Here is a 27299-nt window from a genome sequence, read left to right as displayed (position 1 = left end):
GATTTATCTTTGATCGCAAAATCTGTATGTCATAATATTTATAATCTGCATATATCTGTAACCTTATAAAATCATATATTTATATCTTTATATATATATATAAAGGGAATTATATATATAAAGGGAAAGATGTGTGCAAAAATATTACATATATAAAGTATTGCAGAATTTCCAGTATTATACAAAGAGCCCTGTTATTTGACAAATTATTATTAATATAACGTTCTCTTTAATAAAAAAAATTCGGTATTGATTTTGCAAGCGAATACAAAGATTATTACATTACATTATGTCAAATATTTCTTGATTTGTTGATTTGAAAATAATATTTCTGAATTTTTAACATAATCAAACACACGATTTTATTTATATTTAATAGCTTATTTCGAAATATTTAATTTTAAGTGCAACATTTGAATGCATGATATTATTTATCAATTTGTAGCCAAACTAAAGAATTATATTTTTTAATCATTACTTTATAAATCAGAAGACTTTATAAAAATTTAGAAATAATCATTTTTACTATCTTTTTAAAATGCACAAGAATATATTTAAGTACATTTTATTGGGCATCTATGCAGTCTAAGATCATTGAATTGTGAGAGCTCATGATCTAAAAATAAGATGTCAAATAAAATAGTAGTAATAATATGATAATCAAAAGTAATCGATTGCAGAAATTGACAGATTAAAATAATTTTGCGACATCAATATATCTAAAATTTTTTACTCACAAAACTTCGGAGAAAATTATTGGGGTCAGTAACAATATTCCATTCGATAAATGTACATTAAAATAATCCAATTTGAATCATTTTAAATCTGCGATTTTTTCTCAAACTTGATAATGTGATATTTGATAAGGTCTAACTGTGTCTAAAATTTCTTTCGATCTCCATCAACGCAAATTTTATATTCCCGCCATTTTTACAAATGTTACACTTCATCTGATTGGTTTATCTGATACGCATTGCTTGACCAATCAGCATAAAAGGAGCAGAAATTCCTTTATTCCGATTGGTCGATCAAATTCTACCCAACAGAGAGATTTTTGAACACAATTATGAATAGACCAATCAAATTCGATCGCAGCCAATGATCGTCGAGCAAAACGTTCAAATGCGAAGTAAGCAGCTTCAAGAAAATAGCGCGAAGCAAAGTGACATCGTGTTGTATCCGAGGGATGTTTTTAGTGGAGTCTTTTCTCATTTAATAAATTCTAGAGATAGTAATCTCTTTCAGTCATCGTTACATCTTGTTCTACTGCTCGTTGTATCATATATTATTACAAACAATGGCAGTGCAACCTAATCAACAGTTTAGTATGGGTATGAAGGAATCTCTAACCAATATTTTACACCATACACTTTTATTGTGTTGTATCTCTCAATATAATTATTCTATTTTAGATCCTCCCACACAACAGAGTTTTGTCAGATTTTTTAAGAGTCTTCCAGAGGTAAGCAAATACGTCATTATAATGCAAATTTTATAATTGTTGAAATATCTTCTATTTTATTATATCTTTTATTTTCTATAATTTATGTATCGATTACATTTAATGTTAGCTATCTTTTTCAATGTTTTTATATCAATGTTTTTATGAATTATATCTTTCAATGTGTTTAGCTTACTGAAAAAATTTTTTCTACGTTATTGACTGATTAGAAGCTCATAGAAAAATTAAAGCAAGATTATTTATAATACAATTGGAAGAAAAAAGTCATTCTTACTATTTTATAAACATTATTCTTTTTCAAGTTAATTTAAAATAATTTATAATTTATATTAATTTTGAGAAATAAGATAAAAATTATTTAGCTTTAATAAAAATATATATATAAACAAAAGATATTTGAAAATTTTTATAAATTATAATAATAGTTCATAATAATAGTATTTAGATATTATAGTGCAAAAAAGATTGTAGGATATTTATTTGTGTAAAATATTTTTATTCTGTTAATATGTGAGGAACATATATAAATTTGAGCTTTTTTTGCTAATATTCTTTTCTTAAAAGGAAAATATATTAAAAAGAAAGAAGAGAGAGAGAGGGTAGCTGCAATTAGCTTTTCTTTATTTATATCTGCATGTTTACTAAATTTTACTTGTGTCTGTATTTAAATCATTGCTGAAATGGTAATATTTTATGAGGAAAATATATGTATAAATGCTATGTGGAAAAGCGCTTAAAGATAAAAATTAGAAAACTTGTTTCTATGCTGATATTATATAAAAAAAGACTTGATATTAATATATTTTTATTTACAGAAAATGTGAAAAGTGCCTTATAAATAAGTAATATTTAAATAAGTAAAAAGAATATACAGAGAGATACCTAACCAAAGTATTCTTTAGCTTTTTCTCTAGCTTTATCATATGATTCCTTAGCTTTATCATATGTTCTAGTTATTTTATGTCCAACTCTACTCCAGAAGGATGGTGCTTCCACTGTTGTACCTTCTATTATCTGCGTTGTAATCTCTGACGCTTCTGTAGTTGCAGCTCTGACATTTGATGTACTTACTGTGGGCAATGTATCTGTTACTGTCCATGGTATTATCTCCTTTGGCTTTTCCCTGATATCCCATGGGTCCTCACCACCTATGGGTGGCAAAGTAGCGCTAGGATTTGGCCTGACTCTTCTATAAATATCATCGTTACGCGATGCATACGGTCCTCCGCCATATGCTTCCAAGATTCGCGATTCTATTTTGTGTTCTGTCTGTTCTGTAGTTTGCATTGAGGTCTGTTGCGAATTTTGCAGCGGTATTACCTTTGATGGAATTTTTTCAGAATTTTGATTAAACTGATTGTCAAAGTGGGATGTTTCAGCTTGTTGGAATGATCCTAGCTGTTGATCATGTTTGTCATGTTGGGTTTGCGATGGTTGAAAAACATCTATATTTTCAAATGTATCCTTATTTTGTGTCTCCTGTTGGCTAAAGTCAAATGGTTTCGATTGTTGTTGCTGTGTATCTTCCGTTTGCTGCGAATTGACATTATGATGCGGATAATAATTGTTATGCGAGCTTTCGATATTAGTTAAATCGCTTGGATGATAAGTGTAATGCCATTGCAAACCTACTGTAGCATCGTTTGATTTATGTACCCAATGCAAGCGATCCATGTTTTCTTTTTCATTGTCAAATACACTGCTCCCTTGATTTTGTTCATGTGGAATGTCTGATCTATGATGAGCGGTTGTGAAATGTGTCAGGCGACTGCTGTGTTGAACATTTTTTCCCTGGAGATTGTCTATTTCAGCCTCCGGGTTTACTTCGATCGGTTCAAAAATATCGTCGAGATTCGTGTCTGTTCTATCCATATGCGATGGAATGGAATTGTGTTTCTGATGTCGCTGTCTTGGTTTTGGTTTTGGCGCCGGTTTCACGAATTGTCGATCGTCGTTGGTTTGTTGAGTAAAATCTTGCTGTGTTTTCTGCGACATATCCAATTGCCATTCTGATTGTTCATTATTATTATTGTTACCATAGGACGGATATTGATGCGATTGTTGTGAAAGATCATCTGTAGTCCAGTCATTTTGTTGAGAAAAATGTTCCGAATGTTGAGTATTGTATCCTGGCCAGCTAGGTTTCTGTGATTGGTCTCTTTGTTGTCCGTATTTGAAACGTCCTTGCTGCGTGAGATCGTCAAATTCTCCAACCTGTTGATTTAAATCTTTATTCGACTGAATAAAATCTCCCGAATGATGACTAATCTTTGGATTATTGGAGTCTTGCTGTGCAAATTCTAGTTGTCCCATTGTCTGTTGTGTAAAATCATGTCCTCCCGTCTGTTGAGAGAAATCTTCGTTGTTAAATTCTTCTAAATGTTGATTTTTTGGATGAGCAGGTTTATCTATCGATTGTGATTTATCGAAAATTTTTACATCTTCCAAGTGATGATTATCAGCAGTCTGCTGTCCGAATTCGAGTTTCCCGCTCGTCTGTTGCGTTAAATCTTTGGATCTTGTAGCTCGTTGCTCAAAATGCTCGGTTTGCTGTGTTAATTGCTGAGTGTCGTCAGTTTGCTGTCCAAATTCCAACTTACCTACCGTTTGTTGCGTAAAATCATCAGATCCTGCTGTTTCAAATTGTTCAGTTTGTTGCTTTTGATCTTCCAAGTGTTGATTACCAACAATTTGCTGCCCGAATTCAAGTTTACCACTCGTTTGTTGCGTGAGATCATCATATTCTGGCTGCATAAATTGGTCGCTGTGTTGTGTCAGATGTGATTGATCATTCAAAGTTTGCTGTCCGAATTCGAGTTGACCCTCTGTCTCCTGCGTGAACTGTTTATCCTGTTGTGTTAAATCCTCTAAGTGCTGATTGCCGACAGTTTGTTGTCCAAATTCGAGTTTATCTGTTTGTTGCGCGCGATCATTAGATTCTGACTGCGTAACTTGTTCGTTGTGCGGTGTCAGATGTTGATCACTCAAAGTTTGTTGTCCGAATTCGAGTTGACCCTCTGTCTCCTGCGTGAACTGTTTATCCTGTTGTGTTAAATCCTCTAAGTGCTGATTGCCGACAGTTTGTTGTCCAAATTCAAATTTATCTGTTTGTTGCGTGCGATTATTAGATTCAGGCTGCGTAAGTGCCACTCCAATTTGCGATCCAAAAAGGAGTTTACTCATTTCATCACTCGTGAGATGATCAGATCCTTGCGTCTGTTGTGTGAATTGTTCATTTTGCTGTGTGAAATCATTGAGATGCTGATCGTCGACACTTTGCTGACCAAATTCGAGCTGACCTTCTGTCTGTTGTGTGAACTGTTTATCCTGTTGTGTTAAATCCTCTAAATGCTGATTGCCGACAATTTGTTGCCCAAATTCGAGTTTATCTGTTTGTTGCGTGCGATCATTAGATTCAGGCTGCGTAAATTCCACTCCAAGTTGCGGTCCAAATCCAAATCCATGCGTCTGTTGTGTAAATTGTTCATTTTGTTGTGTGAAATCATTGAGATGCTGATCGTTGACAGTTTGCTGACCAAATTCGAGTTGACCTTCTGTCTGTTGTGTGAACTGTTTATCCTGTTGTGTTGAATCCTCTAAATGCTGATTGCCGACAATTTGTTGCCCAAATTCGAGTTTATCTGTTTGTTGCGTGCGATCATTAGATTCAGGCTGCGTGGGCCTAACTGGTCCAAGTCGCGGTCCAAATCCAGTGAAGAATTTTCTCACTTTGTGATCACTTTTTTCTTGCGTGAGATGATCAGATCCTTGCGTCTGTTGTGTAAATTGTTCATTTTGTTGTGTGAAATTATTAAGATGCTGATCGTCGACAGTTTGCTGACCAAATTCGAGTTGACCTTCTGTTTGCTGTGTGAAATCTTCATCATGTTGCGTGAAATCTTCTGATTGCTGATTATTTGCTTGCGTCAAATCCAGTTGTTTCGGATCTTGCTCGAACTCCTGATCTTGCTGCACGTGATGATTGTCTCGTTTGTATTTTCTGTGATAACTGGTCTCATGTTGATATTGTTGGTGAGTCTCTTCGGTGCAATCGGCACCATGTGCCGCTCGTCCCAGGTCTAAAGATGACTCGGCAGCGATAAGTTGCTGTCCCGATCTAGTTCCGTATCCGGAACCATAACTGCTTCCGACACGAGAATCGTACCCATGTGCTGTGCTATGATAACGACCGCGTTGTTCATTGTACGCGTCTCGATCGTAATGCGTTCTACTGCCAGTCCCGTGCAATGTGAAATCTGCGCTATGTTCGGGAGCTAGATTTCCCGCGTTGTGACTCGAGGAACTTTGCCAGTGTTCTTCTTGATATTGTCTGGACTCGTCTCGTCTACCAGGATAAATGTTGTAATTCGGGGTCGGATTTGGGTTGTACACATGCTCAGTAAGGAGCTGACTCTGCGTTACGCCGGACTGATGCGCACCCGAGATTTCCCGTTGGATTTCGCCTACTTGATGTCCTCCGCCTAAATGCGAGTAACTCTGATAATTACCCCCGGTAACTTGCACCGGGTAACTGGGAGACAGGTGACTCGATGGTGATACGGGATGCGCTCGAGATACATGAGTTTCGTGACTCTGATATCTCTTTTGACTCTCCGTGCCATAAGTGTTCACGCTAGGATATAACGACTGTTGTCTATCAGCGAAAGCTTCCGTTTGCTGTTGATCAGTATAGTGACGGACAGTTCCAGCGGATGGGATGTGCCGGAAACCTGATATTTGCTGTTGTCCGTAAGTGTTCTCGCTCTCAGCGGTTTGGAGATCATTGCTGTGGAAGCTGTGGGCCGCTTCCTGAGTCAGACCTGCGATGTTGGCAGTTTGATGATGAAACTCTCGTCTGAACTTATCAAGCTCCTGCTGCACGTTTTGGTGTAGCTCGCTGTGTAATTTATCCAATGTTTCCGAGTGCTCAGCGTCACCTGACGTACTGTAGCTCGAGGTGTAGTTCTTCTTGAAATAGCGGACCTTTTTGGGTCCGGATACGTATTGGCCTTCCTCCTCAAAGACGCGTCCATGACCACCGTCAGTTTTGTAAGAGTCTACTCTGCTCCAGTTCTCCGGCGTAGTCTCGCTCGTTTGAACGTTAACTCCGTGTTGCGAATGTCCGTATTCCCCAAAATCTTCAAGTCTCTCGCTCTTACCGCCGATTCTCGTAGATGATTGTTGACTGTGCACGCTACTATATCCGCTCTCTTTCGTAACCGTTTGCCCCAATTGCGTATCTTGAGACTCGAGATGTTGGCTAGGAATGTGCAATGAATCAGATCTATGTTGACCGCTTAATTCTCCATCTACATTACCCGTGCCATGAGATGATGTAAAATTCTTCTTGTAATACCGTACTCTCTTCGATCCTTCCACATATTGTCCTCGTTCTTCGTGAACTTTGCCGTGTCCACTATCCGTAATATATTGATTATGTTCGGTCCAATTTCCTGGTCTGGCGTAATCGTAATTGTTCAGATTCGTGCTACCTTGAACTAAACCCGCGTGATCCTGATAACCGCCCGACGTACGGCGATTCTGATAGGATGTTTGGTAGAAGTTGCAAGACTCTATACAACCGCTTGGGGCGGATAATGTTTGGACAAACAACGCGGATAAAAGGATTATCTGTCCTACCGCCATAATCCCCATCCAATCTCTAAAATAAAAATAAATTTTTAGATAAATATATATTTTTGCTCTTATTCTTATTATCATTGCAAACATTAATTTTTTCAAGTTTGTTATTTTGCAGAAATTATCTAAAGATAATTATGTAGATAGGTTCATCGAAAAGTCGGCATAATCGATAAAAAAGAAAAAAATACATAACATGATATGTACAAGTTAAATTTACAATTTATTATAGCATTCATCGATTTCTCAATTAGAATTTCCGTTTTAATATTGCAAACATATCAAGAAAAAACATAGCTTTATATTTATATTGATTATACAAGTTTTGATCTACTTAATTTAGTTCTTTGTAAGATATATTTAAAACAAATATGTTCATGTAGAAAGAGAAAGAGAGAAAGAAAAATATACTTTATAAAGAAGAATATACTTTAGAAAGAAATATACTTTATAAAGAAGAATATACTTTAGAAAGAAAAATATACTTTTTGTTAGCTATTCTCTAAAATGAAAAAATTTCAGATGATGCTATTGACTGTGTTAAATAAGAAAGACATCCTCTCCTTCACAAGAGCAGTAGCGAGAAGAAGACTAATCTGTACATTTCCTGGTTTATTTCCTTTTTTGGCGCAGAATTAAAGCTTGCAATTCAATGTCTCGCATTCATCGACAATTTTCATTCGTACACACTTCATTCACACCTGTCGATCTACGGAAGTGATACAATATTTTATTACCTTAATGGAAGAGACGCGCTTACAAATTCAGTTGTAAATGTCGAGATGTTCTCACTAACACTGTAGGCTCACGTATAACTGAAGCAGATTACCGCAAATCCATTTATGTTCTCTCCCCCTTCTTGCCATCGATGATTCCTGAAGCACTTATACATATATTAACGATCTTTTATTTTTATCCATCGCGAGAGTCCGGAGATTCGTTCTTATCATACACAATTCTTGGTAACGTAAGATTGACGTTTTGTTATGGACGTATAAGAATATTTCTGTTTCATCAGAGTTGAGATATATTTTTATTATACATACATATATATAACATCGTTATTGCACGCATATTTTGTTGGTATCTGTTTTGCTATATAAATTCTAAGTTATCGTATCGTTCTTTCAAGAACGAATAAATTTCTAACTAAATAAATTTCTTTTGCAACGCATGGGAATATCTGTTTTCCTTATAGAAAAAACATTCCTCATGCATAAAAATAAATAACACTATATATGAAACTCTCTGTATATATAAAAAAATGTTAAAATTAAGTGTACAGAAAATTAATATATGGAAGGGATTTTTCTTGTGTAAAGAATAGGCTTTAAAAAGAAAATTTATTATATATAATTTATTATATATAAAATAGAAAATAGCAGAATATTAACGCTTAACTTTAACTTATTTGTAAATTGATCACGTTTAGATGTATTCTGTTGAATGAATTATACGGCAATATATCTTCTTGATAAATAAAATGATACATTCTTGTTTATATATACAACAAATGTAATTCAGTGATTTCCAGGTAGTGGCTTCACCAAGCCGTGTTTTTCCATACTTGGTTTGATGCGTCATCGATTAAGTCATTCTAAATTTGTAACATTCACAATGATTAGACTCACTTTCATCTAGTAACATCCATGAATAATTTCAAGGTCGTTATGTAAAGGTCGTAATATTTGTATTCTTCGGGATCGTATTCTTTCTGCATATAACGACAAAGAGAGAAAATTATTTTTCCGAAAAAATATGGGAAAAATTGAATTTACTCGAAAAGACAATAAAGTAGTGGATGGCCTACTTATTACAGAAATTACTGACCTTCCTAGAATATAGACCGTGACCTTTTATCATGTTAAGGATGAATAATATTCCACGATCATGACCTCAATATATGGGTGCCATTGAAGCTGTTGGGATTCCCCATTAAAAGATTAATATGTATAAAGATACAAAGCAGCTGTACCAATATACTTTCTTATAATTATATTATTAAGAAATTATTTAAATATTTATGTCAATATAACAGTTATAAGATATTTTTATATAGAGAATAAATGATATATGATAATTAAATTATAATATGAAAATATATAGTTATATATGAAAATATGAAAATATATAGTTGACTCTTATTTTACTTTAACTTATAACAATATTCCATGTAATTTTTATAGAATGTTATATGTTGAAGAATTTTTCAGATTTCAGAAAATATATACATATTCTCAATATTTCTAAATAAAGTAGATGAAAAGTATATTTGCTTATGATCTTATTTAATAAAACAAAGCGAAAGAATATCTCGAATAGAAAATATCTTCAAACTTTATCAAAATTTTTATTTTGCAATTAATCTGCAAAATTTTGCGCATCGTAAAACTCATTTCATGAAATTCCAAACTTCTATAAGATAGCACGCGTTAAAGCGACGACCTGCGCTCTGCACTCTGACCTCTCGATAGGCATGACCTATAGATACGTTATAAGTTCTTTAATTTCTCCGAGAAATATGAAATATATAATATACTTTCCACAAACAGAGTTTAATGCCAAATAATTATAAAGTATCTGCTTCTAATACATTTTTCAAAAACATGCATATAATATGTTTAATTAAAATAAAAACGTGAAAGAGCGCAAAAGTTACATAAAAATATGTTAAATTATTATATTAAATAATTATATCTTTTCGAGCGATAGAATGTTTTTCTTTATTATAACTATTTTGTTTATCTATATAACTTATACTATGATATGATAATATATCATACATATGAAGATATATTTTCAAATGTGTGAAATTGTATGTGAAAAATAAAGTTATCTTTATATAAAAAATATATAATATATTTGTAAAATTATAATTGAGACATTATCTTGAAAACTATATTCTTATCTCTAGAAGCTTGCATCATTACGTTAAATAAGTCAAGGATAAATTTAAATGACACAGTTTATATAGCATCAGATTCAATATATAATACGCAGAATGACGTACTATATGCTCTCAATTCGTCATATCAAATATTTTTTAGAGAATTAAGAGAAAATTAAACAAAAAGATAGCATTTCAATAATACAATTTTTTTCTGTATATTAAAACGAGGAAATTGACTGATAATCAATGAGTCTGCATATATATATATATGTAATAATGATAATTTTGTATTTTCAGAAACTTGACACGACGATACGATTCTTTAATAGGTCAGACTATTATACATTGCATGGAAGTGATGCTCTCTTTGCTGCACAAGAAGTATTTAAAACAACGTCTGTTTGTAAAATGATTGGAGCTGGTAAATATCATTTTAAAAATCGAACATCTGAAAAACGAATCCTTGCACGAATTACTTATTATATTTTTTGAAAAGAATATATTCTGATTTTTTAGAGTAACATTAGCTGCAGATATTTCGTGAAACAATAATCCTCATTTTTGGTTGGCTTTTGTATTAAAAAAAATCTTTTTATATTTTTTACATACAAGATTATATAATTAATTATATATATTATATAAAAATATTCTCTCTCATTACAATTAATAATAAAATCATAATCTCTTTTCCCCAGAGCCACATAAGACAGAAGGAGTTATTCTCAATAAAGGCCATTTTGAAACATTTGTGCGCGATTTGTTGTTAGTTAAACAATACAGAGTTGAAGTCTACGTGAATCAAGGCTCCTCTAAAAATCAGAACTGGGTTTTGGAACACAAAGGTTCACCTGGCAATCTATCTCACTTTGAAGACATTTTGTTCGGTAATAATGATATAGCCGTGGGTGTATCTGTAATAGCTGTGAAACTAGGTACGGAAGGAAAATCCAGAGTAAGTTTATCCTGCATAGTTATATATTTTTTCTAAATAAAGTATTATATATAACATGTTATAAAAAATATAACAAATTATATAAAAGATTTTATTAATTATAAATTATAAATTCTTTTAATATATAGATATTATAATTCTTCATAATGTATAATATATTATCATACATTATTACACATATTTACAAAAGAATATATGTTTAAAAGTTATATATAATATATATAGAATAACAAATATTATGAAATTAAAATATGATCTTATAAGATATCTAAATTATTAATATTTTATAGGTCGTTGGATTGAGTTGTGTGGATGTTGTTTCAACTTTAATTTTAGTCGCCGAGTTTCAAGAAAACGAGTCATTTTCGAATTTAGAATCTCTCATTGTAACTCTGGCTCCGAAAGAGTGTTTACTAATTCAAGGAGAAGGCAGTTATGAATTTCAAACTCTTAAACAAGTATGTAAAAATATCATGTTATAGTATCAAATATGTAAAATATGTAAAGAATGTAAATAGGATTGATTACACATATTTTAGTAAAAAAATTGTAATGTATAACATTGTAATATTTTTTTATATTATATTATATATATATATATATATATATATATATATATATATATATATATATTCATTTATATATTTATTTATTTATTTATTTATTATTATATTTTTTCAGCTAATAGAAAGAAACAATGTGATGGTCACTTTAAGAAAGAGAAATGAATTTTCCAGTGATTCAATCATAGATGACTTAAATACATTAATAAAATTTAAGAAAGGACAGAAGCAGAATGCACAATCATTACCTGAAGTTAATTTAAATTTAGCTATGTCTGCTACTTCTGCTCTCATCAAATATTTAGATGTAAATGTTATAGTTTTCGTTAGAAGAGATTTTTATGTAGAATGTTACATTTTTACTACTCTGAATTTTGATGGTATATTCATTCATAAATTTAATGATTTTCTTTTCTTATCAAAAACAAGAGTTAATAAAAGGGATAAGAGAAAAAACGTATGACAACAAGAACATTCTTTTTTCAAGTTACTTGATACTGAAAGTACAAAAAGAACAAAGAAGGAATTTTAAATCTATGTTAAAGGAAAAAAATGGTTAAGTCATTAAAATTTGTAGTAAAGATGACATTCTATATGTTTCCTATAGCTGATGTATTTCTCATATAATAATTATTTGTTAGTTAACATCAGACGAAGGCCATATGAATCAGTTCAGTCTAAAACAAGTGGAGCAATCGCGATACATAAGATTAGATTCCGCAGCAATAAAAGCTCTTAATATAGAACCGCAGATTGATGGGGTTTCTAACTTGCACGGAAATCCTGCCGCCAGCGTCTTAACATTATTAGACAAGTGCAGAACCGCTCAAGGTCATCGATTGATTGCGCAATGGGTTCGACAACCCCTTAGAGACTTGTCTCTCATAAAAGAACGGCATGACATCGTTGAGTTATTAGTAAACAATAATGAATTAAGATCCGTTCTTAATGATGACTATTTAAAACGTATACCTGATTTGCAACAGCTTGCAAAAAAATTGGCCAGAAAGAAATCAGCATTACAAGATTGTTACAAGTAAGCTATTTATGCGAAAGTAACATTATTGTTAAGATTAGAATTAACAATTCTTTAATCAATTTAAAGTATATATTTTTCTCACAAAAATATAGAGATATTATTTTTTCAAGTTTCCAATTTTCGCCATCATATATCTTCGTAATTAAATCTTAAATTAAAATTCTATTAAACTTGACAAAGTTTGGTTTGTAAAAGACTTATTCAATCGCTTATAACTTGCAAATTATTATACTTCGACATTTTTGCTAAGAAAAAATTTTCAAATTGACCAAAGAATGTACTATAAAGAAATATCCAAAAGTTTTGAGACACTATGATAAAGATTAATATTAATGTGCTTATTATACATATGTATTTTAGAATTTACTTGTGTGTATCATATTTGCCAAAACTATTAGAACAACTCTCACCAGAAGCAAATGTGACAGCACTGAAAGCAATGATAATAGATCCATTGAAAGAATTGATAGAGGATATGGATAAATTTCAACAGTTAGTGGAGCAAACAATCGATTTAGATGCTGCTGAAAAGGGAGATTTTATGGTTAATCCCGGATTTGCGGATGATTTCAAAGGTAATCTTAACTTTTAATCTTATCTTGAAAATCACATATAGAATGTCTGTAAATAAAATGTCCTAAACTGAACTGTTATCAATTAGGCAACAAACTATGAAGAATTTAGTTTATTTTAAACTTAATGTGTTTGTGACTTTAAATAAAAGAAAGAATCTATCTTTGCCATAAAGAAAGATATATTGAAAAAAGAAGTGATGATTTTTGACACATTTTGGCACATATTTTTTTTCTATTTAGTTTTAATGCTAATATTGCGAAATAAATGTAATAGATGTTTATATATGCATTGTATTATTGTATGTTTAAACATTACAGAATTAAAAGATGCTATGGATGAAACAGAGGAAAGGATACAACGACAACTCGGTAAAGCGGCGGATGATCTTGGCATGGAAGCAGGGAAAACGCTAAAATTAGAATCTAATCAACAATTGGGCTATTATTTTCGTATCACATTAAAGGAAGAAAAAATACTTCGAAATAATAAACGTTATACAATTTTGGATTCTAATAAAGCTGGTGTAAGATTCCGAAACAGTAAATTGAGTGAATTAAATGACGAATTTATAGTCGCCAGAAATAAATACCTAGAGAGACAGAAAGATGTTATTACAGAGATTATGGGAATCGCAGGTTTGTGATTCGAACAAAAATTATTTGTATATGCATTGAAATATTAATATAATTAATTTATATATCTATGTAGCTGGTTATAGCGAAACAGTGCGTACTATCGGTGGTGTGCTGGCATGTCTCGATGTTCTCACAGCGTTTGCTTCCGCGGCAATAAGCGCTAACAAGGTGTATGTGCGTCCTGAAATGGTCCCGAGTGAAGAAGGTGAATTGAATCTCATTCAAGTTAGACACCCGTGTTTGGAAATGCAACAAGGAGTCGACTATATTGCCAATGATATTAATTTTAAGCGAGGTACGAATTTAATGTGTTCCAGTTGTATCAAACTAATGCAGCTGGAATCTTTCATTTGTGAATTTTGAATTATATTTTTATATACTTATCACAAAAATTCTCATTTAGAATTCTTATTCATTCCTTGTAGATCAGTATCATTTTTGCATTATTACTGGCCCAAACATGGGAGGTAAAAGTACTTACATTAGATCTGTTGGTGTAGCTGCACTAATGGCACATATCGGTAGTTTTGTTCCTTGTGATAAAGCTACTATATCATTATTGGATTGTATATTGGCTCGAATAGGAGCTGATGACTCTCAATTGAAAGGATTGTCGACTTTTATGATGGAAATGATAGAAACTGCTGCTATTTTGAAAGTAATTTATGTCATAAGAGTTGTTGAAAAAATTATAATAAAAATAATCCATTGTGTCTAATATTATATTTTATTTTCAGACAGCAACATGTAATTCTCTTGTAATTATTGATGAGCTGGGTAGAGGAACATCTACTTATGAGGGTTGCGGTATAGCATGGTCAATAGCAGAGTAAGTATATACCAGAAGCTGTCATTATGTAAGATTAATATTAAAAATAATTTATTATATGTATTTTTTAGACATTTGGCAAAGGATATCAGATCATATTGTCTGTTTGCTACACATTTCCATGAGATTACCAGATTAGCAGAAGAAGTACCTACTATACAGAATCACCATGTTACTGCTCTTGTCGAAGATAACAAATTGACATTACTTTATACAGTAAAACCAGGGATTTGTGATCAAAGTTTTGGTCTTCACGTCGCTAAAATGGCCAATTTTCCACCAGATGTGATAGAGGTATGTATTTGATTTGTATAAAATAATTGAGATGTAATTGATGTATATTATTAATCATGTATAAAACTATATAAACTAGTATAATCTTTCCTTTCTTTTTTTTAGTTTGCCAAAAGAAAGCAAGCAGAACTTGAGGATTATCAAAGTGTAGTTTTTGAAGGATCTAATAATTCCCACAAGAAACGAAAGATTATTCAGGTATTGTTTTTTATTTTTATTAATTAATATGTTACTAATGATTAAATGAAATAATAAATATAACATTATTCATACATGGAATAATATATTACATCCAGTTGAAAAATTCATTACATTAGTAGAAACTAGGTTTATATATTTGCGAGATAACAGCTTTAAATCTTTTTAATATTGTTACAGGAAGCTGAAACACTCATTTCACAATTCTTCAAAAAGTGTAAAACTTTGGCTCTGACATCTTTATCCGATGCTGATTTAGAAAATAAGGTATTAGCATTCAAGGAAGATATACTTTCTCATAGGAATCCTTACATTAAAGCATTACTCGATGCTTCTTCTTAAGTAAACTTTAAAATTTTGTAAAAATCCCTGTTAGGGATTTAAAAAAAGAAGAGAGACATAGAGAAAGAGAGAGAGAAACAGACAATAACACACGAGCAGTATTATTTTCATAAATATTTTGACCGTTAATTATATGCTTCCTTCCCCCGGAAATACCGAAGATAATTTTTATTAAAAAGAAAAATGTTTTATATAAAAAAAAACGTGTATTTAAATCTTACCTCTTTATTATTCCTGTTTCGAGTGTGATTATTAATTATTAATTTGTTACTTTTCATTGATTTATACTCATTTTGCCAAGATTTATATTTTCGCAAAATCGTAAAATTAATTAATACCATCTGTAGATAACATATTGATTCACGTTTTATCCGCTATTGTAACCTTGAACTTGACTAGCGTATTCACTGGTCCTGGGGAGTGTCTGAAGGCCTGTATCAAGTGCTACTGTTGATCCGTGTAACATTTTTCTATCGTTTTTATCAATAATACACAATTATGGATCCCGCGGTCTTCCCGGAAGAGATTTGGATTAAGATTTTATTATACTGCGATGTACCTGACATTATCGCTTTCGGTAGCACCTGCAAGTATCTGAGGAAAACGTCGGACACGGATTATCTGTGGTGAGTGGATGCTAGGGTTAGGTTTACGCCAAAATCAGAATGATTCTGTTGAGATTTTCGAGCGATTTGAGTGCTCGAAGGCACCGCGTTTTCGCCCGTGAAAATTTAGATACATCGATATTCGTCTGCTAGTCTTTTTCAATAAGATTCGACATTTTTTAAGTACACAATTGAAAAATCTAAATATGTACTATTGTGATTATTATTCCGGAAGAAATTGTAATCTCGCCCATTTTTAAGATGATTTTGTATTATTTTAGGAAGATGAAATGGCTGCAGTTGATTTCAAAGGTGCACTTCAAATTCCCGGATATAAAGTGTCTGCAATTACTCAGTGTCAGCTTCAAGGCTATGTGCTACAGATTGCATATGGTAATAACATTGGGCGAAAACGCGCCCTTCCCGAAATGTTATCACTGCAGCGGTTACACTTGTCAAAGAAATTGCGTAGAGGGTTCCAGCGCAAAGGTGGTGATCGAGATTGGCAATAAGTATACGTGGGTCATCACGCCAAACTTTGGGCTAAGAAGACACTTCTCGATGTTCGGCATTCCCAAGTACAATAATAAAACTCACATGGAGCAAGCACAGACTCAAAATGCCCCGAGCAGCAGCACACGCTCCAAGTCTGACACAAAGTCGCTAGCAAAAAGATTGAAGTTATTAAAATTGTCGGAATTGGCGACCGCTAAGATCCCACGGCCGAGCGGACCGTTCTGCGTCTTCTGCAATCCTGTGAAACTGTACAGGGAGAAGCGAAGATTAGTCACGCATCAAAATGATCCCATGTGTTACACCAGACCAAATCCAATTTATCAAAAGCTCGTAAATGGCTACTGCACCGACACAGTTGACGTTTTCGGTATTCCGAATGTGGATGTAGTAAGCCCGGCAGAGGCATTGCTGTGCGAAGGCACGTTTCCAGTTCTCAAAACCTTTATCGATCACTTGTTTCATCAGATGAGTTTAACCGCAACACTGAGAAAGCCAAATACTGTACTCATGTTTTGTGAACCATTGGCTATGCATCCCACATTGAGAAAGCAATTGTTACATTATTTATTCCAGGAAGTTAAAGTAGCAAGGTACGGTTGTACTTACTAATATCAATAGCCTGTTACTTCTGTATTACAATCGTGTTATAAATTTTTTCGATATCTATATGCAAAATCTTATAGCTAAAATTATTGCAGGGTATGCCTGGTACCGAAACCTCTAGCGGCATGCGCTATGTTGGACATAGAGACTTGCGTTGTAATCGACAGCGGTGCTCTTAGCACAACGGTAGCCGTCGTAATTGGAGGACGGGTTATACCGCAACGTTGGAGATTGTTACCCGTGGGTGGTTGGCATGTTGCTTATCATTTAAAACAAGCTATGCACTGGCAACCAAAGGAATATCATCAAATTCCTATATCCTACTTGGATGTTTTGGCTGTTAAAGAAAGATGTAGACTGAGTTATAACATTAAGAATGAAGAGAAACGCTTTGGACAGAAGGCGAGAGAACATATTAATCTCCGAGTTGATAGCTATGCGGATTATAAACAATTTTGGGTACATATATGTAACAATTATATTATTATATTTTAACTGAAAAGAAATTTAATTTCATTCGCACGTTTATAAACAAAATTTCTTAAGGAAAAATATCGTTATTTCCAGAGAGTATCTCTAGGGCCAGAGTTGTATATAGCCCCCGAAATGATGTACATCAGTCTCCGTTTGCCCGAAGTTATAAAAGATGTAACGTCAGGATTACCGGAAGATATAATGCACGATTGTCTTTCACATATTCTACTTACTGGCGGAAATACGGATCTTTCTGGTTTTGAATTAAGGCTTACCAAGGATTTACGTGAACTGTTGCCAGAGTATAGCAAAATTTTAGAAGTGAAAAGTTGTCCTGGAACGCATAGTTGGAATGTCGCGATGGGATCTACATATGTGCCTTTAGCTGTGCATCCTGGTAAGCATTGATAACTTGTATATATTTCTATATATGTAATAATTAAGTATAAAAATATTTATTGTATATATATAATAACAATATATGTAATAAGTAATGACAGTGAAGCATGATATTAAATCGGCTGAAAAATATGAAAATCATGTTCAAAATGCACTAAAAGATAAAGTATGTAATAAACTAGAGAAATATTTGAAAAAAATAAATAATATAGTATAATAAGTGATTTTTTCAAAATTATTTGTTTCAGATAAAACTCCACCAGAATATATTGAAGGTAATCCATTTTGGTTATCACGAGAAGAATATGTGTTATTCGGATGTGAATCTTTGGAACACAGTAATGAAGGTATAATAGGTGATACCTTATAATGTGAATGCCTCATTTATTATTACATAACTAAGATGCGCACGTGGGTACGCGCGCATCTCCTATTTATATAAAAATAATATATAATGACAGGAAAGTAAATGTTACCATCATTAAGTATATTTTCTCTTATATTGTCTATAAATTGCAAAAATAATTTAGATAGCTGAGAAGGGGCCTGAAACATTCCAAGATATAACCATCATATTCACTATTTAAAGGCACCTAAATATGTTTCTCTTTCTCAAATTTTGCTATCTAAAATTTATTTATTAGTATAGTATATGTAAAAGGTATATAACAAATGTTCCATTTCAATCTACACAGAGTGAAATTTGTATACCAAACAAAATAGTGCACACAGAAGTTTATATCTTTTGAATTTTACATTAAATAATATTGTCTTTTTCTAGATGCATTAAAAATAAGTGCTTTGACTTAAAAAAAAAATTATTATATTTTAATAGCATATAATAAAATAAATTTACATATTGCACACACATACACACACATATATATGTATATATGTGACTGTTGCGTTTATGTTTTATATAAGAAATATTTTACTGTGTAGATTGTAAGGAACATTTTGTATATATGCTCTAAAACTGCCCCTCTGCCCTGTATTAACTTCGAAACTTACGGCATTTAAATTATTAGGCATACTAAAAAAAGATTCATTATCTATTCATAGTATTTTAGAACATAAAGCTTCATATAAAGCTAGTTGATATGCCAGTTGCAGTAGTTTCATACATTTGTTACTACTAATTCTATCAGGATCACTATCATACTATTTGGTGCAGTGTTACATGTTGATGGCGTAAATGTTTTAAAGCTGCAGTAATATAAGAAATTTGGTGCCATCTGAGCAATTTTAAATTATAAAACTATTACATTTATGTGTGTACATAGCACATAATGCAATGAATTGTTTTGTAAATATAGTATATAATTGAGCTGCTTAAATTAAAATTGTACAGATCAATAATGTAAACGTCAAATACATATATTATATGCAGCTAGATATAGAATATTTCCAGAAATTGTTCACTATTTCGTACATTTATATCACAGAAATCTTGCCAAAAAAAGTATGTGTTAACAAGAGAAAATATATAGAAACATTTCTAGTCACTTTAGATATAGATTTAAATATATATTCAATAAAAAAACAAGAGATTCCTCTTCCAAAATGAGATAAATAATAATATTAACGACTTGTAATGAATAAAACAAGGAACAATGAAAATCTTTAGATTATAATTCATTAATATATATGAAGATATATCGTTATTCTATATAAATATATATTTTTTTTTGTTAATTATAATTTTTTTAATAAGTTATATAAGGTATAATTATTGATATAATTGTACTCATGTGTACAGATATTTGATTAAGAGACTGTAATGAATTTTATAGTTGTAATTAGAGCATATATATATTGAGAGAAATGAGTTGAATATACATATTATTTAGATAAGAATATGTAATGTGTAATCAGTATATATAAATATAGCAGTTAATTAAAAAGGATAGTATTGTAAAAGCTATGTTATAAAACTGACGTTTGTATTAAAAAAAAAGTCTAAATTATTATTATTGTAGCTAGAAATTTTTCAGAGGAGACTTACTTAAGTGTTCATACAAATCACACGGCTTCAATTCTGTAAAACGCTGAAATATGTAAGTATAAAATCTTAAACAAATCAACATACGACAAAGTAGCTTCTAATACATAAACATATATATTCTGTTTTCACTTTAAACGTAAAAAATTTTGCATCTTTAATATATAAGAAAATAAATAACCCAATACAATGTTTAAAATGAAAATAATGAGCATAAAAATACGTTTTCTTGAGATTATTTTGTAAAATATTTTTTCTCTTTTTTTCATATATATGTAGTATAACATTGGTCAATTTACTTTTAGAAACGTAAATTATAATTTGAAGATTGTTTCAATCTTTAAATCGCATACGCGTTCAATAATAATAAAATGAATCTACAATATAAAGATATTGTTACTTTTGCCGTGACAAAAAGTTATACTTTCGTAATGAAGCGTTCAGCGTTTATTGCATTCGGAAAATATAGTATTGCAAAAATCTTCATTATATTAAATTATAAAAACTGCATATAGATATATGTAATTCACTGTTGCTTATGGTTTTGTTATTTATAACAGATGTACAATGTTGTAAATAAATCTTTTTCAGATATCCGTGCGTTATATACATGTTCAATATGCATAATTAGATAGTAAATAAAAACATGAACAAAAAAATATGAAAGACGTATTTTCTGAATATAATAAAGAAATGTTATACAAAGAGAAAGAGAGAAAGAGAACACATAGCTTAATTCTTTTTTAGAAAAGCTTAGCAAATTTCTATTGGTACTATTACATACAAAATACATTCCAAGTGTAATATATTAATTATTGGGCATTTTTACAGAATTATTTTCCTCTTTATGTTTCCGTAAACTGCAGATAATTTATAATTTGATATAGAAAAGAGAGAAAAAAAAATTTATTTTCATACGATCATATCGCTCTATTAACAATTATTAGCAAGCTCATGTATACCTATGTAACATCTTTTCCAATTTATGTATTTATAAAATTATCTACAAATTTTTATTTCCTTTTTTTATACAGCTGATGAGTATAAAATGTAGTAAAGAAAGATACTCTTTCAACGTAATTTCATTCATTACTACTTACAGACTGTGAAGATTTACTTTATTTATATTATGCATTGTGTGTATGTGTATGTTGACATTAAATTTGAAGAGACATTTCTGCATATATTTACTGATATTTTTGAATTAAATATAAATTACTCAATGTTGGTTTCTTTTGTATTCACGTTGTGTATTCAGAGTTTGAAAAATATTCTATGTTTGTAAAACTTATAGAAAATTCCATAAAGGAGGTATATTCAAAATAGCGCGCGTACCAGTTTATATAAAAAATCTCATTTTCCAATTTAAAATATGTATATATATGTATATACTACTATATATATTTTCTATATATATATATATATACTTTGGTGCTATATTTAAGTTTTTATATGATACATAAAGCAAGCGACTTAATAATACACTACACTAACATCAACAATGCATATGCTAAATATGTATGTTACAATTTAATATTTTCACAAACTCTGGCATTATCAATAACGATTTATCAAGAATCAAGTTATGAAGAAGTGAGAGAAATATGTTTCTTGTTTTATACATTTATATAATCTTACATCTTGTCTAGTAAATCCCAATTTTAAATCTTGTTTTCTTTGTATAAGATAATGCGCTGATATATAAATAATAAATGTCATATACTGTCATGTTTAGAAATAAACTTTTATTATCTCACAAAAAAAAATCAATTCAACAAAACTGCACAGTCTTTATCGTTTATTGAGTAAAATATTGATCCTTGATAGACAAAATATATTAAACAGCCCAATATTGTAAAAATATTCTTTATGGTTTTAACATATTTCGTACATAATGTTATATGTCTTTGAAACAATCCTAATTCAATCTTTATTTGCTGCGATATTATTAATATTATTAATATATCAGATGACCAATAAAGTTCATATTTACAGAACTGTGCACATTCTGTTAAGAATTCTATGATTGTTTGTGGTCGAAATCTAATGTATATATATGTTGTGATCGAAACTAATATTATCTACAGAATGTACATTGTTTTGATAAATTGCTGAAAATATAATTTTATGCTTCTTACACATATCATGTATTGCTAAATAAGCAATAAAGGTGTCTAAAATTTATGATATCAAATTTGCTGTGAAACTCTGGCTAGTTAATGCAATCTGAGGACGATTTTGATTTTACCAGGTTCTTACGATACACATGCATAATATCCGAACAAGTACTTCTGAATTAAAGAGAAAAAAGCTACTTCAAATTGCTATTATTTCCATATGCCTAATTTAATAATACAAACTTGGCACAACAGTTTCGAGTAATGAGTAAGATATGCATACCATTCAAAGGTAAAATGTATACATAAGTGGTGTTTTTCTCATTGTCAGTCATTCATAATCCATAAAGAATCATTGATTTTTAGAATGTTTATATTTTGAGGAAATATGTATATAAATCTTCATTTATTCTCCCTGTAAATATTCAATTATTCGAGGAAATTGTATGAATTTTATTAGTCATCTGATGATTTATGCAAATTATATATACAAAAATTATATGTATGTGTAATTTTCAATAATAATTGTTTATCTTTTCCCTAAACAAAAGAATGCAGTAGAAAGTTATTTGTCACATGAATAAAAAGAATTGTGCCTATATGTTGCTATTTAATAAAATGTTAAAGTAGTACACAAATATATAGAAACAATCTGTTATATAATAATGCAATAAATAACTTTAGTCTGAATGTAACACATATACAAGTAAATAACAACATGCTTATAAATTCATTAAATTACAGATTTAATGTATTTTTCCCTGAAATAACTATCCCATCTGCATTCTCTGAATTCTTTTTTTCTTTCTTACCTCGGTAAATCAAAATAGCAACTTAACAACACGAAGTTTTTGCCGGTTCTGCCTCGACTAGGTTAAAATCTAAACCACCAGGTCTAGCAAATCCAGTTTTGATGCCATCCCAACCATCTTCTACTTTGTATTCACCAGTTTGTATCCTATTATAAACTTCCTGCGTAACCGCTCGAAATGCCTCTTCGACATTTATACCAGTCTTTGCACTGGTCTCAATATGATGTACACCATGCTCATCGGCAAACGCTCTAGCTTCTTCCTTTGAGACTTCCCGTCTACCACCATTAGTTACTAGATCCAACTTACAGCCTACCAAAGCAAATACAGGACGATGTGGCTCGATATGTCTGCGGGCCTCCATCATCCATTGAGGAATATGCTCAAAACTTGCTCTATTACATACATCGTATATGAGAAGGGCTCCTACAGAATTTCTGTAGTAGGATTTTGTAATTGACCTAAGAAGATAAAAATGCTTGATATTTTTTGTCAATCGATAGAAATTAACAAAGCAAATGTATAAAAATCTATGAAGAATATAGACAAAAATTTGTTATTTATTATATTTTCCAATGTTGTTGTTATCTATGCATAAATATTATGCATATTGAAAAATATAATATATTCACAAAATATATATATACATTAGATATATATATATATTAATAGTATACTACATACCTAAATCTCTCTTGACCAGCTGTATCCCACAATTGTAATTTTATTCTTGTTCCATCCTTAACTTCTATTAAACGTGCGAAAAAGTCCACGCCAACTGTTGGATCTGAAAGCTAAAATTGAAAACGATATTGAAAGGAACTTAGTCGCATTTTATATAAGTTATATTAAACAATATTATCTGACTTCTATACAACTGAAGTTTACATTTATTTTCAGGAACATTTATTCAAAGAACCATCGTATTTATTGTGACAATTAATTTAAAACTATAACAACTCTTATATCTTGTCTAATCTGTATTAATCATGAAATTCTTTAATTATAAACTATGATGATGCAATTCTTTAATGACATAAAGAATGACATGTAGAAATATAGATGTAATTGAAAAATAAACGACAGGTATAGCACAGGGTTAAGTAGTACTCAAATACATATTTTAATACGTCGAGGTGCAACACAAGGAATGGCACACGAGGAGAAACCAGCCTAACCTAATTAAATCATCGAACATCGTCATAGTAATTTACAGTTGAAATCATACAGCGATTTGAATTGTAAATGAAATGGACTTTGAGACGGACGCTGTTGGAGCGTCGCGTTAAATCGCGAGAAGAATGGAAGAAAGATAACGCGCAGCAGACGCGAGTGGAGACATTCCTAATGGCAGCCTGTTGTGCGCGCCTCGCGCTCGCCCGTTGTTCGCGAGACAGGGCGAGAGAAGAGTCGCGCGTCGACATTCGATCAGCCTTACCTCCGCGAATTTGCCATCCGTGAAGTATTTAAGGAGAGAACTCTTGCCGACCGTACTGTCGCCGATCAGTATCAGCCGAAACTGATAGTCGAAGAGAGGCTCCACCATTCTTGTTACAGCGCCAGGCGCCTGCTGCTATTGTTGTTATTGTTGTAACACGTTAATTGGGCAAGCGCGACGTCCTTCAGCAGACCTCGCGCATCTCTCGCACCAGCGTGATTCGTCGAGCGCAGCGCGTACTGAGCGGCACAGCTGATCGTGACAGCGATCATCGGAGCCTCGCGATTATACGCGACTATGCACGCGGAAGGACTCTCCCTTGCTTATTTTACTCGACACCGTGTATACTCCACGAACTTCGCGCTCCGATCGCGCGCGCGCTACTGCGCAGCGCACATCCAGCGGTGCGCGAGGCGGGCCGAGTCTCTCGCGCATGCGCGGCGAGCGTGCGTCGGTGACATACCCTTATATTACATTTGTCGGACGATAAATTTTTTAAGCATATTGATTGGCTGCGGGATAGTAATTTTTTGAGTCTTTAGAAACTCTATTCTGCAGCCAATTGATATGTTTAGAAAATTTGTCATACGACAAATGTAATATTAGCCGTATCCATTCGTTCTTTCATTCTTGTTTCTATTCGTAGAACGCACTAGCAAAGTTTTATCTCTTAAACTTTGGAACGTCCCATGTCTAAAAATATAAATATTGATTGTAACAATGTATTAACTTGTGTGAAGAATTTTCATTTATCTAATCTATTATTATTCATAGGGTGTACCAAGATCTATGATGTTATCTATGTGATACGTCGTTGTTCCTTGGTTCTATCGCGCATGCGCGGAAAACTAGGCTCCGTAATAACACACGCACACATGGCACTGATGACACATCGTGACACAGTCGTGCAAACATGCCGTCGACGCGTCTCCGTTCAAAAGTTCACTCGCACTCTTCTGTTTACATTCGACTCTTTTCTCTGCCCCTCCATCTCTTATAGATCCGTATACTGGTTATATGTATATATGTACATATGTCATGCATCATACATATGTCTAATCCATAGAAAGTCAAGAAGTGTAACTTGAAGTGAGCGAACCTGTTATCGCGATCACGCGCGAATTGTCGGATCAACTGATGATCTCGCGAGCTTTATTATACGCAATAATAATTATGTATAAATTTATTTATTATTATTTAGCATTGATGTGTTATGCGTTACATAATTATATTTTTTACATTATTAAAAAATTGATATTTGATTCTTTTGAAAAAGAATACGATACAGCCAATGGAAAATTTTAAGGAGAGCGAAACAAATATGGAGCATTTTCCTTTCTTTTTTCCCAAGATTTGAATATTTCATTATGCGTGTAGAAAACGTAAGAAAGCGTAGCTAAAACAAATAGATTTATTTTATATCTCTTTCACTACTTCTCTCTACTTTCCCTTGTCATTGAGATGTTTCAAGAATATACATATTATTCTTTCTAGCTTTTCCTTTTCTCTTTCATATTAATAAAAATTTCGCATATTATATTTATTACATTTTATTATATTTATTACATTTATTATATATTATATTTTAATTAAAATAGAAAAGAGTGTGTGCAACGACTAAAAAAAACTTATTATTATTAATTTTAAATCTATTAATGAGACTGAAAAGAGCAAGCGAACGTTATTCTAGCTCTGTGAGACAAAGGCACGTGTCAAATAATATAATTTAAATAATTTTTTATTTAAAATTTTCAATATACCTTATATTCCTTTCAAAAACTAGCATTTTTACAAACAGTAAATTTTATTCTACATATGTATTTTAATAACAATGTATTAATGGGTTGAAATCTTGGCTTGATTCTATTGAATGTATCGTACTCTATGTATGTATAGTTTATGCTATTGCTATGTTATTGTGTTCTACTTGACACGTACTCGTTACAAGTTGAATCGACGCTTTTTAAACTTTGTAACACATTAATTTTTTAACGCGTTAAATGTGTCGACTAACTAGATGAGTCATCATGAAGTTAGCTAACTCTTTGTTAATAATTTAAATGTCACCAGTTGCAGCGATTTGTCAAACTAGCTCTTCCAGTTGCGTTTACTTTTTATTTAATTATAAGTATTACACAAAAATTTTGGAAATAATAGAAAAATTTTCTCGACTTAAAATGTTGCACTTTCAAAGATGTTAGTCACTGATATGAAAGATTAGAAGAGTTATTTAAGTAAAATATTTGCTGATCGTGAAGTCACTATAGTCGATTATTAATTTTATGCCGCCCTGTTTTAAAATTCGCATATTAAATTTTACGCTACGTTAAATCTTTTTTTGTATCTTATAATATTTACAATTGAATCTCTTTTTTAATCGAATCTATCCTTTTATAGTTAATCGCATCATTCGTCATTTAATGATTGATGAACTGATTATTGTCTATGAAATATTTTTTAAAAAATATACATATATGTATGTGTGTGTAATTCCTGTATCAACAATCGATATCTAAGTATCGCTTAAGCGATATTTCAATATTCCTCAGAAATATCTTAGAAACTTTAAAAAGCTTCTCGAGCAATTTTTGGAGACTGCGTGATTTATAAATCAAAATTATAAATAAAAAAAGCAAAGCTTACAAGTATACATGTGCGTAGAATCGGAAAAAATAAATTCTCCCATTTACCACCATGGAATATATCGATAGCCATACGTCGGTATCGATACGGCGCCAAGGATCTTCGTTTACACGCCGTTGCCTGGTAAATCGCGCCGGCGCGCGAGCGGCGAGCGCGCGATTGGTCAGCCGGCGCGTCGGCCGGCGCGCCCGATTGGTCGCCGGGGCTTGTGTACGCGACGACGGGGGCGACGTGAGTCGCGACGCGCCGCACGACCATTCGTACGCACCG

The 27299-nt window shown here is 31.8% G+C and overlaps 4 protein-coding genes across 6 annotated transcripts; 2 read left to right on the top strand and 2 right to left on the bottom strand.

Annotated features, from left to right (window-relative positions):
* Positions 1 to 1094: 1094 nt before the first annotated feature.
* On the top strand, positions 1095 to 15909 carry Spel1 (DNA mismatch repair protein spel1). Of its 3 annotated transcripts, XM_083083061.1 has the most exons (16): positions 1097 to 1331; positions 1413 to 1462; positions 10290 to 10413; positions 10688 to 10944; positions 11235 to 11402; positions 11626 to 11814; positions 12149 to 12543; positions 12907 to 13121; positions 13440 to 13757; positions 13831 to 14052; positions 14183 to 14415; positions 14495 to 14586; positions 14658 to 14880; positions 14986 to 15078; positions 15259 to 15345; positions 15820 to 15909. In XM_083083061.1, the coding sequence occupies exons 1-16, from the start codon at positions 1298 to 1300 to the stop codon at positions 15907 to 15909; spliced, it is 2790 nt and encodes a 929-aa protein (XP_082939187.1). In that variant the 5' UTR covers positions 1097 to 1297. The 3 variants fall into 3 exon arrangements, with proteins under 3 accessions (XP_082939186.1, XP_082939187.1, XP_082939188.1); XM_083083062.1 differs by lacking the exons at positions 1097 to 1331; positions 1413 to 1462 and adding an exon at positions 7625 to 8064; XM_083083060.1 differs by lacking the exon at positions 15820 to 15909 and having other exon boundaries at positions 1095 to 1462; positions 15259 to 15622.
* Positions 2063 to 7989, bottom strand: LOC145962148 (uncharacterized). The gene is made up of 2 exons (XM_083083059.1): positions 7840 to 7989; positions 2063 to 7124 (listed from the first exon to the last, which is right to left on the bottom strand). The coding sequence occupies exon 2, from the start codon at positions 7115 to 7117 to the stop codon at positions 2345 to 2347; it is 4773 nt and encodes a 1590-aa protein (XP_082939185.1). The 5' UTR covers positions 7118 to 7124; positions 7840 to 7989; the 3' UTR covers positions 2063 to 2344.
* Positions 15832 to 20613, top strand: LOC145962150 (uncharacterized). The gene is made up of 5 exons (XM_083083064.1): positions 15832 to 16046; positions 16307 to 17131; positions 17240 to 17603; positions 17712 to 18015; positions 18266 to 20613. The coding sequence occupies exons 1-5, from the start codon at positions 15919 to 15921 to the stop codon at positions 18385 to 18387; spliced, it is 1743 nt and encodes a 580-aa protein (XP_082939190.1). The 5' UTR covers positions 15832 to 15918; the 3' UTR covers positions 18388 to 20613.
* On the bottom strand, positions 18378 to 24776 carry LOC145962151 (ras-related protein Rab-39B-like). The gene is made up of 3 exons (XM_083083065.1): positions 24387 to 24776; positions 23633 to 23742; positions 18378 to 23409 (listed from the first exon to the last, which is right to left on the bottom strand). Exons 1-3 carry the CDS (start codon positions 24492 to 24494, stop codon positions 22971 to 22973), a joined length of 657 nt encoding a protein of 218 aa, XP_082939191.1. The 5' UTR covers positions 24495 to 24776; the 3' UTR covers positions 18378 to 22970.
* Between the last annotated feature and the right edge of the window lie 2523 nt (positions 24777 to 27299).

This window comes from Camponotus vicinus, unplaced genomic scaffold (assembly GCF_025532165.1).
Source record: "Camponotus vicinus isolate PSW18456_S1 unplaced genomic scaffold, iyCamVici1.0 SCAF_11, whole genome shotgun sequence".
Classification (NCBI taxonomy): domain Eukaryota; kingdom Metazoa; phylum Arthropoda; class Insecta; order Hymenoptera; family Formicidae; genus Camponotus; species Camponotus vicinus.
Note: the sequence above shows the minus strand (reverse complement) of the source record. Positions and strands in the feature narration are given on the sequence as shown.